We start from the raw sequence: 15,451 nt of genomic DNA, 5'->3' as shown, positions 1-15,451 counted from the left end.
GGATGTTGGGACACTGAGCTGCTCACGGTTTCCCCACGTTGGCCATCTGGAGAGGTGAGCTGGCATGAAATATTCCGTTCTGCCCAGCTGAAAAGGGATGTTTCTGTGCGCTGTGGGATGGGTGTGTATCTACATGCCAAGGGAAAGCACACAGGAGGAACCCTGCGTGCATTTTAGGTTGAATTTTCTTGTCTTTTGGGGGACTTTTTGGGTATGAATTCAGAGGGTTTCAGATCTGTGTGTGTTCATTTTCATCCAACACTTGGCCATCTGGTCAGCAGCAAGCCTCTCGCCTGCTTCTGTCCGTAGATGTGTGGTTTGGGTGAGATCAGAACTGGTGAGGTTGCTTCTCTTTCAGCATGCAGTGAAGGCACCTCTGCTCCCATCTCTGTCCTGGTCCCTACAAGCAGGAGGGTCTTTTGGGCTCGCATTAATATTTCCCATCTCCAGCAGGTGGAAGCAACCCTCTTGTGAACTGCTCCATCTCCTGGGTTGCCAAGCTACAGGGTTCTGCTTAGGTTCATTATTGGGACCCCAGGTTCTTTGTTTTTCTGCTAGAATTCAGAAGTAGTTGAGGGGTGTTGCAAACTTAAGTCCTGCGCATGAAGAAAAAATTACTCTCTTGTGTGAAAGCAGGTAATGGCAAGCGTCTGCACCGTGTAATGAGTATTTAGGATGTATTTAAATTTCAGCTTGAAGTTGTCTTTGATTTAGTAGCGTCAGGTTTCATTCTTTAAAACAGACTTCATAGTCTAGAGCTCTTTTTTTTTTTTTTTTTTAACTTCATTTATTTAGAAGTGTCCCTATCTGTATTGTTCATGTCTAAGATGAAAAGGTACTCCTTTGCTGAGGAAATGGGTGTTGAATGTTCTTTCATAAGTAGCTAAGAGGAAAAAAGTTACCTAGAACTCTTTGTTCTTTGAGGCTCCTTCACTTTTCTGATCTATTCAGTTATTTTAAGATGCTCGTTGTTCAGTCTGAAAGCCCTCACCGTGGGATAATTCGGGTACCATTTGCAAATGCTTCTATACTGGAGGACTAACGCAGGCTTTCTGGCGATGCAAAAACTGAGGTAGGCGAGAGAAGCCATCTTAAAAGCTCAGTGTTGGTGTCTTCCTTCTGAAATTGTTCACTGCGTTTCAGCACAATGCAATCAGTGTTTTGGAAGGTGGATCTTGCAAGTAACCATTCCATCACCCTTTTAATTCAGTGGTTATTTGGGGCAGTATACCTCACAGATTAAACTACTTTCCTACTGCTAGCTAAGGATTACTTAATTGATGTTATGTTGCAGAGAAACTCAAAGAAACTTTGCCTTTTGAAACGACTAACAGCTGGTTTGCAGTGGTGCTTCTCTCAGTGGGAAAGAGATGTCCTTATCAATATAGGCAGGGTGTGTTAAATAAGAGTCCCAAATACATAAGTAGACTGTGCTTAAATATGATGCAGTGGGGTCTCAAAGACACTGATTTTTTTTTTTTTTTAATTGAAAGGATAAGAAAATTCTCTCTGTATCAGTTGATTAATTTCCAGATGTTGGTGGGGTCCTGCTGAGAGGCTTTGAATTTGATCACACCATGGATGAAAATAAAAGGGAGTGTCTGGAGTAGTCTTATTAATGGTAATCTAACATCATGGAAATAGCCGCTGAAGCAAGAGATTGTTCACGTTTCCCATAGAGAATATATCTTCTTCATCCAAGAAAGAATGATGAAACAGGATTTTCAAAAGAATCCAAACTAAGTCGAGATGCTAGATTAAGAGGGTGATTAAGCTTTCTGTTCCTACAGGGTGGTAGCAGTCACGCACAAAGATTGATGAACACCATCTTTTCATGCTAGTTCCAATTTGTTAATTTGGATTCACTGTTTAGCATAAAACACGTTAGGTTTTTCCTTTCTCATCCTGTTTGGGTTGTTCAGGATGTCAGTCTGTCCTTCCTTGTATGAAACATTCATATATATGTTTTCCTCACCGAGCCGCGTTAACTTGGAACAGCAGTTCTCCAAAGTAAACTGAAGGATGGGCTTTTATAAATAATAACTTTCTTCATAACTGAGCCAAGAAGAATTTCCTCCACAGACCTGCCAAAATAACAGGTCTGTCTTTTATTTTAACCTTTTTCCTTGAATTCTGTAAGTTTTCTAAAGAAACACACTGCTATTTGTTAGTCTTTAATATCAAAGATGCTTACAAAATTCAGAAGTAGTCTTGTGCCTTGAGCATCTTCATTTTCTTTAGGTTGCTGTTGCTTTAACACTGCTGGTTAAAGTTTTTACAGGATTACACATCCTGAGTGCATGGACTACAGGATCAGGTGGTATTTAAAAGGCTCTCGCTGAAGAGGATAGTTATATTCACCAGAAGAGCTGTTAAGCTAGCAAAATGTTGCTGGTTTTGCCTCTTCATATAATGGAAAACTCTGTCATTTGGAGGGTGTCTTTTGAAGAATTTATTGATGGTTCTATTAATGTGTTAGCTCAAGCATAGTAGTTATGATTCAGGAATTTATTTCGAAGGAAGTACTCCCACACATCTTCTGAGTGTTTGCACCCTAAAGCTGCAAGTGAATTTTTGTGTGCCAATTGACTGTGAAATGAAGCTAATTATTTTCAAAACAGAACAGTCATTTTTAGAGATGCTACAGTTTGAGAACTTTCTGCTTTACTTTGATTACAAATAGTGAAATTGTTGTATTCTGTAAGAGCTTCAGGACTTAAGTAAGCCCGGAATAGTGACCTTCCTGAGGAGGATGGACAGGGCTTCCCTGTATCCTTCTGACTTTGTAGAGTTCTGAGTTCCTTTAATATTTTCCCATCAAAATCTTTAATTATGCACAAGCTTCCTCCCTTGTGGTGAGGAGACATTTCAGTTCATCATTTTCCAATGACACAAGCTGATTTCAGTGCCTGCTGCAGGGAGTTGTGCTACTGGCTCTCCGTGAAGACTGGAGGCAGCTGGTGTCGGAAGCCTTTTCCTATCCCTTTTTCTGTCTTTGTTTCTAGGGAGCAAATTATGATTACAGGAGTTGTTGGCGAGCACAGATGCTTAACAGTTGGTTCATATAGTGAGCTTATATTTCAGAAGGCTTCTGAGGGAGGCAAGAAAGAGCTCGGTCTAGATGAACTCTAACTGATTTTGTGCAGGTGAGGTCTCTGGACCTGTCTGAGCGCAGGTAGGTGAATGTGTAGATTGTCGTTTTATAGGATAATTTTATTCTTACAAAAAAGTCTTTTTCTCACCAAGCTACCGGGCTTCCTGTAACTCTTTCACCTTTTCAATGCAAATCTTCAAATCTTTCTTTGATTTTTAAAAAATTTCTATTATTATTCAAAAATACAGTGAAAATTCCATTGTTTCTGTTGTGATATTTGGCAAGCATATTAGTCCCAGCAGTGGAATAGAAGTCTTGCATAATAACAGGAGGAAAAACTTGAGCGTGGTGGTTGTATTCAGGATTCAGGTGTTTAAGGAACTCTTAAACTCTTAAAATCTTAGGAAGATTTTTGTTTTGCAAAACCTGTATAATACTCCTGACTTTACATGATGCTTTATAATAATCAGTTTACCTGTCCTGAAGAGCTGGTGTTTAAAAGAGAAGAAAAAAGATGATCTGTCGGCTAGAACTGAAGGTTAATATTAGTGAGAAGTAAAGAAAATGTAGCGTGAGCGAGCTCAGAAAGCATGTGGTTCTGCAGTCAGAGACGGAGGCTGTTTAGTGCGAAGGCTTATGCCAACATGGAATGGTGGTAAAGGGAAGGAGAGGTGGCATGGCATAGGAGAGAAATAAGGAGCAGGAAGAGGGATTATAGAAAAAGAGAACTAAGAACAAAGAGCCTGAATTTAGTGTAGTAAATGTGGTATTTGAGACAGATTGAAGAGATGAGGGAGCAGTGTTAAACCGGAACACACCTCTACCCGGAATATCTGTTGATTATTAAGGCACGATGAGTGAACTGATTTTTAGGCTTTTGCACCAGCTATTCCCATTAGAGATAGATAAACCTCACTGAGACTAACACTCTCCTGTCCAGTCATTCTTCACTCTTCTTTTTAACTTCTGCAACCCAATATTAAAAACCTTTTGCTCCGTCTTGAAATGCAGCTGCAGAGTAAATTAATAGTGTTCCCATGTGCTGTTCTGCCTTGTCAGTCTCCCATCAGTGGCGCACTGATCCCTCTACTCTGGCCTATCCAAAACTTCTAAGCCTTTTTTTTTTTTTTTTTTTTTGAGATGTGGAATCACATACTTGATACTTATTATTCATCCTACCTAAAATAAAGATAGATTGGTAAATTGTGGATTTTTACTGGGTGAAAACAAATGTATTGAAGGAGTTGCAAAGGGAAGTCTTAGTAGGTAGATTGAAAGCACGCGGCGTTGAAATGATCCGCGTAGTGTGGCAGGCAAAAAAAAATCACTGGGATGGAATACGGGCATTTACTCTTCATTTAAATGGATGTTGCCTTGAAGAGATGGAGCCTTCAATCCATCTGCCATGGTCTGAGTTGTGGTTGCGGTGTAAAAACTTAAGGCGTGTGTTTAAGTATTTGTTACAGCCGCGAATGAGAACTAGGCTGGTTAACATTTCTGTTGTCAGATTAATATCTGATGTCCTAAAACAACATGGGGTCAACTTTTAGTAGTTTCCTACTGTTAGTTCATTATTTAAATCAGTCTTCTATGCTCAGTTTTGGAAAGATCACTTTTTAAGGAGGATAGATGTTTTGAATCAAAATGTTCAGCTTATTGGAAAGCTGTTGGAGTGTTTTTGAGGGTAGGTAACAGTAAATTACAAATTGCCTGCCACTTGGAAAATTGAAGTTAATTACTGCATTTTTCCACCTGCTTTTCATGTAGTTATAGTTACAGAGCAAGGTACTAAAATTTGTTTTGCTACAAATGAGGGAGTTTTAATGATGTTTTTATTGGGGAGATATTTCGATGCCTTAAGCAGTGGCAGTCGGCGATGCCAGGCTTTCTTTCGCAGCCAGACCTGGAGGGGTTACAGATTTGTGCTCTAATGCCACCCCCGAAATCAGCTTAGCCCCTGTTCTGCATTCCTCTGGCGCTTACCGAGCTGCCCAGGTTTCTAGACCGTCTTTGGTACTCTCTTCATGTGCATGAAGTATCCAGTTTGCTGTGTGGAGGTGGCTGCTAGTTGCAGCAAAATGCAAAACCAAGCCAAAAAAAAACCCAAACCAAACCAAAACCATTGAGCCCCCCGACTGCTGTGTCCGTATGCTGAATTTTGCAGAAACATTGCAGAGAGGGCTCAGTGGATAATTTAGGTTCTCCGTATCGCCACAGTTACAGGCTAACAAAACTATTAGGATGCAGTATTTGCAGGAATAACTCTTGAGTTTCTGTTTTTAAAGGGTTAGGTCAGGTTATTTTCAAGTTTGGAAACTAAAATCATTGCTTTAAACCCAGACACTTATTCCCTGGCTACACCCTGGCTTTAAAATGGTTCCACCCTAAACCAGCTTTAGCTCAAAGCTCAGTGTCTGTTTCCTTTCCCCACCCTGCATTCCATTTTCCCCAGGCTCCAAAGCCCTCCTCCTCCTCCTCCTCCTCTTCCTCCTCCCTGTGGTAGCAGCCCTGAGACTGTTAATCTGCTTTAACTCCAGAGATCAGAGGCACTTCCCCTCTCTCCAGTGCCCTTCTCACTATTTCATTTGTTCCTTGTGCCAAGGTTACCCTAGGCTCATCTTTACAGAGATCTCAACCTTTCAAAAAAAGATTTTTTTTTTTATTCTTTTGTTTGTTTGTTTGTTTCCTTACTGAAATTGCAAGTGAGAAATCAAGAAGGTTTTAGACTTTTAACATTAAAAAAATTCTAATCCTACTTTGCATTCATCACTGCTCAGGACTTTCACTTTCCTATTTGAAGAGCTGCTTTTGCATTAAAACAGTAGGAATTAATTCTTTAGATGCGGTGCCTAGGAACCCAACCCAAAACCTAAATTTGCTGCATTGGTCTCAGATTTTATTTTTTTTTTAAACATTTCTTACAGGCACTTATTTCAAAAGGTAAATATTTTTCTGAGGATTTTCAAAGGTTATAACTCAGCATCCTGTCATATCATGAGTACTAGTGTTCATATTTAATGTGATACTTGAGTGTTATATTTCTATCCCTTCATGTTTCTGTCCATGTGCAGATGTGCAGCAAGAGACAGGAGCAGCAGAGAGTAACATCAGTCCTTTTACTGTGTGAGTTATGAGACTTAGAAAAGAGGTTAAGCTCACAGTAAACCTTAGTATTTTTAAAGTGAATCTGCTTGAAGTTTCTGTACAATTCTCTGCATATTGTGTGGAATCAAGAGCATGGCTTAAGGTATTTCTGCACTGCCCAGTCATTCCTGCTCCTGCAAGGACCATTTTATTATTCCATTTTAGAATAGTTTCAAAACCAGTTAACTCATCCAATTTAACCACTTCTCTCTTCTTTGGATTTGGGTGTTCTGTTGTATCTTTCTTTGGGGAAGATCAGCTTGTTGACCAGGTTTACTCTGTACCCCTACAAGCGGTTGAGTTGACGTCACGAACAGGCTGTGGGAGAGCAGAAACAAGCAGCTGGGTTTGGGGCCAGGAGCTCCTTCTGCTGACACAGACCATGGAAAAATAGCTGCAGAATTTGATTCAATGTTAGAAAAACAAATATTACAGGAAAGAGATAAAAACTGGTTATTTTTTTTCAGATACTTGGAGGAGTGGAGGGAATTTTCCAGTTGATACTTGTAGACTGATTACTGTTTTGAGGAAAACAAAGATGACGATATACTTGTGCTTCTAGAATACCACTGCAGAAATATCAATGTAAAACCAGGTTGTATTTGTGTAGAACAAGCCTGTTTTATTTTAGAAATGCTATTCTAGAGGTACTGAGGAGAATGTTTCTGTTGGTAAAACATAGATGGAGAACATCCTATGGCTGTAGGCTTGAAAATTATATTCAAGCCTGTATGATGAATGCTGGCTTTCAGTTGGCACGGCCTCCCCCTGAGCACTCCAGAAATAGTCACAGCATTGGAAATTTGCAGTTTTATGCAGGATGTTGTTTCTCAGCGATTCAGATCCCAACAGTGCAGGGCAGTGTCCCAGGTCACTCTTGCTTTGAATCACGGTTGAGAAGCTGTAGTGAGACTCAAACCTGGAAGGAGAGGGATGGGAAAGTGCAGCCTGAAGGAGACCACGCTTTTGGTTCCATAAACATTCACTTAAGATATCTTACGGTCTTTAACATAAAAGCAGTTTTTAACCATCATATATGTTGTGGTTAAATATCTGTGTTTGCCTGATAGTTTCCCGAGTTGTGAAATTGGAGCTTATTTTGAACGCTGTGCACATTTATTATATCCACATGTGTACTATTATGTTTGTAAAATAGTGCTAATCAAAACCAATATAGCTCATAGCATCACTTCTCTATGTAAATATTACAGTATGGGAGAATGCTGGGTTTTGCTTAACAAATAGTAAGTTGTGCAATGCTTTTGAAGGATTCCTGCTAGAAAGGAGGGGGTATCTGGAACACAAGCTTCAAGGATATTTTTAGCAGCTGGTAAAAGATTGTCTTTTTTTCTACCAGCCAAGGTGCTGCTTTTTTTTTTTATTTATTTTTATCCCCAAGAAAAAAAAATAGGAAATTAAAAGTTGCTTGTTTTTTTTTTTTCCATGTGAGTTTAAAAATTAGTTATGTCTTTTGCACAGAAGGAGATCAAGCCGAATCTTCCTAAACCTATGCAAGGAACATAATTCCTGAAATTTTAGATGAAATCTACTGTCAGGCAGATCTGTATAGATACTTGACACAAATGGATAGAAGAACCTCAGAAAATTGAGTCTTTGGTTTCATATAAGTTTTTTCCAGAAGAGTTCAGCTCAGGTCATAATTTGGCAGTGTACTTGAAAGAAAAGCTGAGTTTAAGTGGCTCCCACTTTCCCTTGGTACTTAATTGCACCCCCACGCTCTCCTGCAGTTGTTCCGGTGAAGATGTCTGTACAACCATGTAGTGAACCGGATTGGGGAACTGATCTGGGTTTAAAAATAACTTTTTTTAATAAACCAGTTTATTTTTATTTTTAATATATGAGTTCCTGTCTCGAGTTCACCTCACAACTATCCACACAGTCTTGGTACAACTGAGGGAGTAGCAGGGGAGGATGCAGGAATGAGCATTGGGGGTGGGAGAGGTTGCTGCTGTTGGGGGCATCTTCCCTCACAGCCCTCTGCCCTTTCTGCTTGTCATATTGTAAACAAACAAAAGGTACATTTACTACCACACTAAAAATTATCCAGCTGTGTGCAGGAGATCCTAAACAACTACCCCAGAAAGCACGAGGCCAAGTGTCCATTCCAGGTCGCTTCCAGGCTGATGCTGTTCACTTTGTTCGTTAGCAGCTTGGGTGGTGGGATGGAGCAAACCCTCAGCAAGTTGTTGGATGACACCAGGCTGGGAGGGATGATTTGCTGGAAGGCAGCGGTGCCAGAAACAGCATGAATTCAACAAAGACAAATGTGAAGTCCTGCATGTGGGACAAAATAACCCCGTGCACCAGAATAGGTTGGCAGCCAAGGAGCGAGAAAGCAGCTTTGCAGAAAATGTGTTCTGGTGAGCAAGGAGCTGAAGAGGGGCTGTGAAGGCTGGCTGAGTGCTCAGCAGTACGTGGCGTGTCAAGGGAAGCGAGACCACGTCTGGAGTACAAGATCCAGTTTGGGGATCTCCAGGAGAAGACAGACTTTGACAAGCTTGAGCAAGCCCAGCCGAGGCTATCAAGATATTGTGTACGTGGAGAGGCTGAGGCAACCTTGAAGAAAAGGGGGTGGATGGGTTGTCCAGAGCCAGACCCTTCTCAGATGTGTATGGAGAAAGGATGAGAGGTAACAGACACAAGTTATAGGGAGATTCTCATGGCCTAAAAGAAGGAAATTCTTCACAGAATGGTCAATTGGTGGCGGAAGGGCCTGGAGAAGTTGTGGTATCGCTCCCCCTGCAGATACTCAGAACTTGATTACACACAGCCCTGAGCAACTGGATTTAACTCCAAATGTAGCTGTGAAATCGCTTTCAATCTAATTTATCCTATGATTTTTGAAACTGGACCCAGTTATTGCAGCAGTAACGCTGCCACAAGCCAGGACGGCTACTTGCTCGCTGTCTGTTCGTCCCACCACTAAAGACGTAACTTCGGTTGCTGTTTTCAGTCTGTACTTTCCTCAGTGTTTGCCTTTCTGTTCCTGACAGCAAGTCTGTCTTTCCTTCCCTTCACCTTTCCACCCTAACTTATGTAGAGAGAGAATACTCTCTCCCCCTGTAGACTTTGCTGTGGGTTTTTTTTATGTGCTTTGTTCTTACATGTGTTAAAAAGAATATACAACATGACTTGCCAGCCCTGCTTCACGTTCGCCTATGGGAGGGAAAGTATTTGGTGGACTTAGCTGGGGGTTCTACTGTTTATGACTGTCAAGTGTGCTTTATAAATAAGAGTAGGATATAAGATTATCCAGGGTTTCTTTAATTAGCTCCAGACAGTTGTGGGATCTTGCTGTCGCCCCTAGCTTTGGCAAGTGTCCACAAAATGCAGGGAGCCAGAGACTGTGGCTGGGTTTAGTTGACAGTGCTACTGCTGTTGGGCTAAAAGGATGCTGGTGAAACGGGCAGGGCCATGGCGTTTGTTCTGCTGAAGCACCTGAAGGCTTAAATTCTGCTAAACCAGGTACAGCCGCTGTGAGATCGGGTGAGCTACGTGGGAAGGGTGAGGACACTCTCTGGGATAGGAGGCGGCTTGAACTGCCGTTGACTTTGGAGGCTGCGGGGACTCGTCTGGAGCCGATGAGCAGCGATAACCTCCCGTTCAGAAAGGTGTGCTTGGAGGGATGGCTCGTGCTGTGAGAAGTGCTACGTCCGAGGGGAGTTGAGGAGAGGTTGGAAGGGCTCCTGAAAGCTTCCTGAAATTTGCTGGGGTGAGAGGGAGAACTTAGAGAAACTGGCTTAAAGCTTTGGCTATAAATGATAAGCTAAATACTGTTGCGCTTCTTTCAAGGACCGCGGCGTTTGCTGGCTGCCTTCCCCCAGCTCTCTGGCGGTCGGGTCACTTTGATTAGGTAGGCAGTCGCTTGACAACGCATGTCACGCGACCTCATCATCCTGGAAGCTCGGGAGACCGAGGGGGAAGCGTTACTGCTTTGTATTTCTGCCAAACACAAGGGGACTTTGAAGAGAAGATGACAGACTTCTTGGATCTCCTCTTACCTCGAGACTGTAATGAAAAGAGCAATATTGAGGCATAGCGACCTGGCAAAACGTTGCCTTTAGTTCTTGGGGAAGAGCTTGTTTCTGCTTTGAATTTTCCAGCAACAGATGTGATCTTGTCTGGCTTTTATTCACGCCTTTCTTCTCATGCGTTTAGTCCTCCAGCTACAGATTTTTAGAAGATGTTCAACTATGTACATGAGAGAGCAGGAATGAAAGTTGAAAGAGGAGAAAATTACTTTAAAAAAAGAGATTATGAAAGAGAATAATAGCATTGGGAGTCTGGGAAACAACAGAAAACACATCTGGGGGTTTACTGAAAAGGTAACAACACAATACAAACAAGAAATAAGTGTGAACGAAGCAGACACTGAGGAGGTAGTTTGGTAACAGCTTAGTTTAAACTGTAAAGAGGAAAAAATGACTGAAGCAGGGAGAAGAAACAGAAGAAAAAAAAGGGGGTTTGTGTTAAAGTAATTAATTAAAGTACTTAAATGGATTCTTTAAAATGAAGAAGCTTTTCCTTGGTCTTTCTGGGATGACATACGTTTGGTGTTTTTTGTTGTTGTTTGACTAGGTTTAGTGCTTTTTACTGTCAATTTTCTCCTAGGTTTTGGAAAACAGTTTGTCAGGTGAACATTTCATTCGGATACTTTTAGTAAGTTGCATCACCTTTATTTCTGCTGTAGCCCTTTTCAAGGGGCTGGCAGATGTCTGTAGTGCTGCCTGATTTTCTGACTAGTGCAGCTTGGTTTTCTCATACCTGGGTTTGTGACAGGAGCTCAGTTTTATATGACTCTGAGGTAATCTTTTATTTTAATGGTAGTAGCGGCTTGCCCGATGATAAATGGGATTTCTGGTCTGGATTTGAGCTTCGCATAGTGTAGCAAAGCAAAGGAGTTTCCTGTGGCTGTACTTCCCTTGCAGAGCAAGCAGACGGTTCACTTTTGTTTCGCCCAAGTGTAAATGTCTGTGTAACAGCCACCCCGTGGGTGTTTGGGGTGTCGTACTGGCGTGAGCATTATTCCTCTTTATAGATTTGTTAAAGCCTGGTCAGCGTGGCTGGGAGTGAAGTGTGTTTTGTCGTGCTGGGATGTGTGATCTCTGTGAGAATATATTCCTTTTGCGTTAGGCTTTCATCTGTAGATAAGAACTTCGCCAGTTCAGTGTTGCTTTTGGAGTTTCAGAGATGCATGGGAATACCGTTGCCAAAATTGTTAAAAAATAGGCCCCGTGTTTTATTTGAAAATAAAAAATAATAATTAAAAATATTCATCCAAGTCAACAAACTAATAAAGCTTCTCTAAAGCTTCCGTGTTTTGGAAAGTAGGCTGGTGTAGTAGAATAACTGCAAAATAATTATTTGCTAAAGAGACTAATGAGCTTGGTTTTTTAGAGCAGCATTAATCCCGTGTTTAGCTTGCTGCCCCCGATCGGGATTTCCTGCGAGCGGTGCCTGGAATCCGGGCAGTCGCAGGGACTGTCTCAGCGGTGTGAAAAATGAGATGTGGAGGAGTTGGATGGAGCTCTCGGGCTGCCATGTGACCCGCTGCCTTGAATAATTGCAGAATAGAAGCTCATTTACCAAAGCTTGGTTTATGTACTGCTGAAGCACTGTAGTAAACAGTTTAGATTACCAGGAAGTGACGGATACTTTTGATTCATATAATTCTTTGGCTAAATGTTGTAAAAGAAGCGGTATTCCAGCAAAAAGGGAGAAGTGGTTTTGGAGGCGCTGTGAAGAGGAACTTCATGCATTTTTGGGTTTTGGTGCACTGAGAATATTTTAGTACTTCTGTGACTAAGTGGATATTTATTTTGCCTTAATATGTATTTGATTAGGTTACATCAGCTATAAAAGCTGGAAGCTCTAAAGCCTCTATTTCACTGTCTGTCTCTAATCTTGGCTTTTGAGGAACATTTAATGTCTTGTTGTGGTTACAATTAATCTGCGTGTTTTAGCAATTAGTGTTTATGTGCAGCAGGCAGCAGCAGATTCTGGCAACTGTCAATCAGCATCTGCAATAGGCTGTGAAAAAGGACGGGAGAAAACTCAAGGTGATTTACTGCCTGCCCCGTTATTTGGCCACACCGTTTTGTTGACAAACACGCTTTCTGGCCTGAGTTATTTGCTGTGATTTGCCGTGTGGGTGGTGAGGAGCAGAGGAATGGCTTTGATTTGATAAAGCTGACTGTTACATTAGCAGTTTAATGGGCTAGAATTTACTTTCTTCTGCCACTTTTGGTAGCAGCTGCCGTTTTTTAAACTCTCGTAACTTCCCTTTATGTGGAAATGTTTGTTTTTAAAACAAACTTCGTTATCATCTAGAGAAATGCATATACCTGTTAACCGCTCACTCGGTGACAGAGGCGTGACAAAATATGTAAAAATTCAAAGCAATTGAATTCTTCTTGGCTAGGATTTGATAAAACGGATCATATGAGATTATAGAAGCAAAACGCAGACGGAGGAGGGAAAATGGTTTGGTTTAAAGAGCCTCTCTGATAGTTTGCAGAGTTGCTGCTGGTGTGTTTGCAGCCCCCAGCCTTGGGTATTCCTTACATCTCCGGGGTGTAGGAGTACTCTGCTAATGATTGTTTTCTTCTTTATTGTTTGCTTTGAGGCTTTTTGTTTTTGAAAGGAAGTGGAAAAACTTACCAGTAAGAGGTACTGGCAGTACAGCACAGCCCAGTAAAGTGAATCTGAATGTGTTAAGGGATCTGGCGTGACCTTGGCTGGGGCTGGGGAATTCAGACTGATCCCAGCTCCGCGGGCTGGACACCTCGAGCAAGTCACCACGTCTTTCTCTGGCAGTTACCACCTGTAAAATGAGATGAAAATAATAATCTTCCTTTAGCTGTTTTCCAGGTTACAGGAGGTTGGCACTGTACCAGTGTCCTCATTAGCATTTTTAATAAGGCTGCGTAGATTGATGTCTTGCCCTGGTTTGAAGTTGTCGAACGCTACAGCCGGGTGCTGGTGCGCCACACTCTTCCCTTTTCGTGAGCTCTGCTGCTGTGAAACTCGTGCAGGAATAAGCTGATTGCTGTGGTGTGTACGGGCAACCCCTGAATTCCATACCCAGAGAAGTGCGAGATGAATTTGTGAAAGCAGCAGAGCGTTAATTGTGTGCGTGTCATACCACTAGTTTGAACTGTAATAGTCGCCTCTCGCATTAAGTGGATTTAACTGTACTTTGAACTAGGAGGCAAAAAAATGTTCAGGATCTGCAAAACTTCTTTTTCCATCTGATCACTCTTTGTCGATACCTTCTCTTTGGATTTGGAATTTTTTTTTTCCCCCCTACATCTTGATAGTACAAATTCTACAAAGGCATCTGTTTGTTGGGAAGCTTTAGCCCTGCTTGCCAGGTCCTTGACTGGGTTTTGAGTGTGTCACCTCTGTTCTGCTGCTGCAGATTCTGGAATAGATAATTGCAATTGGGTTTACACACTTTATAAACAGGGTAACAGCCCTTTTTGTAGGTAATGTCATTGTTTCCTGTGAAGAGCAGAGAGGAGTGTAAGAGTCACGTTTCTTTGCATAAAAATACAGAAATTATTTAAGACTATAAGAAAGTCAAAGTTCAAATTAGAATCTTTAACTAGACCTCCCCCAAAATGCAAAAATAAACTGTTTATACAGGGAGGAATTAGCCTTACCATAACTTTTTCATTTTTTTGTTTGGCTTCATTAGCTGATGTTTTTGTTAATTGTCACGCTTTTTATGCAGCTTCTTTGTAGCTACCTGTTGTCAAGTGGCTCATCTGTGTCTTTGTTTTTTGTTTTTAACGGCATCGCTTCTGTATAAAACCCACCCTGTGATAGATGCTGGGAACCACTTATTACTGTGTATTTTTCAGATAAGTGACCCCAAGGGATCTCTACTAATTAGCAGTCCACTATTACAGGGTGTTTATTACTGGATTTTTCAAAACCTTCGTCATGGGGAAGAAAGGAAGGAATGAAAATTTGAACTACGGGAGTAAAATTACGGAAAAACAGGACTTAAACGTTTGAATGTCATTTCAGTGCTAGCAGACTATCCTGAAATCTTTGTTTAAAATAAATAAAGTTTTCTCCAGTTAGGGGTGGCACAGGAGGCTGTACCCATCGCTCTACCTCTGCCCTGCCATCGTAGCACGTGGCACTGAAGTTCTGACCCGTTCGGGGTGCGGATGGACCCCGGCCTGAGGCACAGAAATCCCCAGGCATGGGGCGGGTCTGAACGGCCACGTTCATCTTCGGGCTGTTGGAAAATGAGGGGGCCAGAAACCGCTCTCTCACGTGAAAAGTGACAATAAAGCCAAACTAGGTGGTGACAAGTTCCTGGTTCTCGGTTGTTCGGACTCGTGGTCAGACGGGCCCGCGTGGCTGATGAGCCACGTCGCAGGACTTTGCTTGTGTCTCTGACGGCATCTTTTTGTCACGCAGGTGCTGACGTGACGGTAACAGAGCCCAGCAGCTCTGACAGCAGAGTGGAGCGATCGGACCCCTACGCCAGCGTGGACGAAGCCCTCCTGGGTGGGGAAGGCAGCTACATCTCACAGCCCCTCACTCCGGAGAAGGAGGATGCGCTCCAGGCCGCCACCGTCGCCAACCTGCGCGCGGCTCTCATGAGTAAGAACAGTTTGCTGTCGCTGAAAGCCGACATGCTGGGAGAGGATAGTTCTCTGCTGTTTGAGTACTTACCCAAAGGCACGCATTCTCTCTCTCGTAAGTTTGTGTTTTTATATTTTTTTTTGTTAACTGATGCATTAAGTGAAATCTTTAGCGAGAAGACGATACAGGTCACTTCCTCATTACTACCGATACGTTTATATCCAGTTTCAAATCCTGCTTAATCCCACTTTCCGTAAAATTTGGAAAAATCCTGTCTGGTAATCAATCCAACTTTAATGTTAACTGCCAAAGCCATAGAAAAAAGTATTTAGTGCATGTGTATGTAGTGCTTGTCCTCAGATTTCTCTTGTACTTGTTTGCGGAACGGTACTTAGAAACACAATACAGAGTATTTGAATCCTTGTGATAACAGAAGTAGCTCCAAAGGTTTTGAATCCAGAATTAACTAATGTTGAGAGGAGGCTTGACTGTTGCTCCTGTAGAAAAAGTTGTGATTTTGTGGATCGCGTGATCTTTGCATCCTGCTGTTTGCTTTTTAGACCTCTCTCTGAGTAATGAGCAGCTATT

General features: G+C 42.0%; 1 protein-coding gene across 2 annotated transcripts in view; it reads left to right on the top strand.

Moving 5' to 3' along the window:
• ZBTB46 (zinc finger and BTB domain containing 46) overlaps positions 1–15,451 on the top strand; it is a 47,386-nt gene that overhangs the window by 12,665 nt on the left and 19,270 nt on the right. For both annotated transcript variants that reach the window (XM_026862058.1, XM_026862057.1), the window contains exon 4: positions 14,696–14,977. In XM_026862058.1, coding sequence (XP_026717859.1) covers positions 14,696–14,977 — 282 coding nt within the window. The remainder of the gene's footprint in view (positions 1–14,695; positions 14,978–15,451) is intronic.

This window comes from Athene cunicularia (genome assembly GCF_003259725.1).
Source record: "Athene cunicularia isolate RWA chromosome 20 unlocalized genomic scaffold, athCun1 chr20_part1, whole genome shotgun sequence".
Classification (NCBI taxonomy): domain Eukaryota; kingdom Metazoa; phylum Chordata; class Aves; order Strigiformes; family Strigidae; genus Athene; species Athene cunicularia.
Note: the sequence above shows the minus strand (reverse complement) of the source record. Positions and strands in the feature narration are given on the sequence as shown.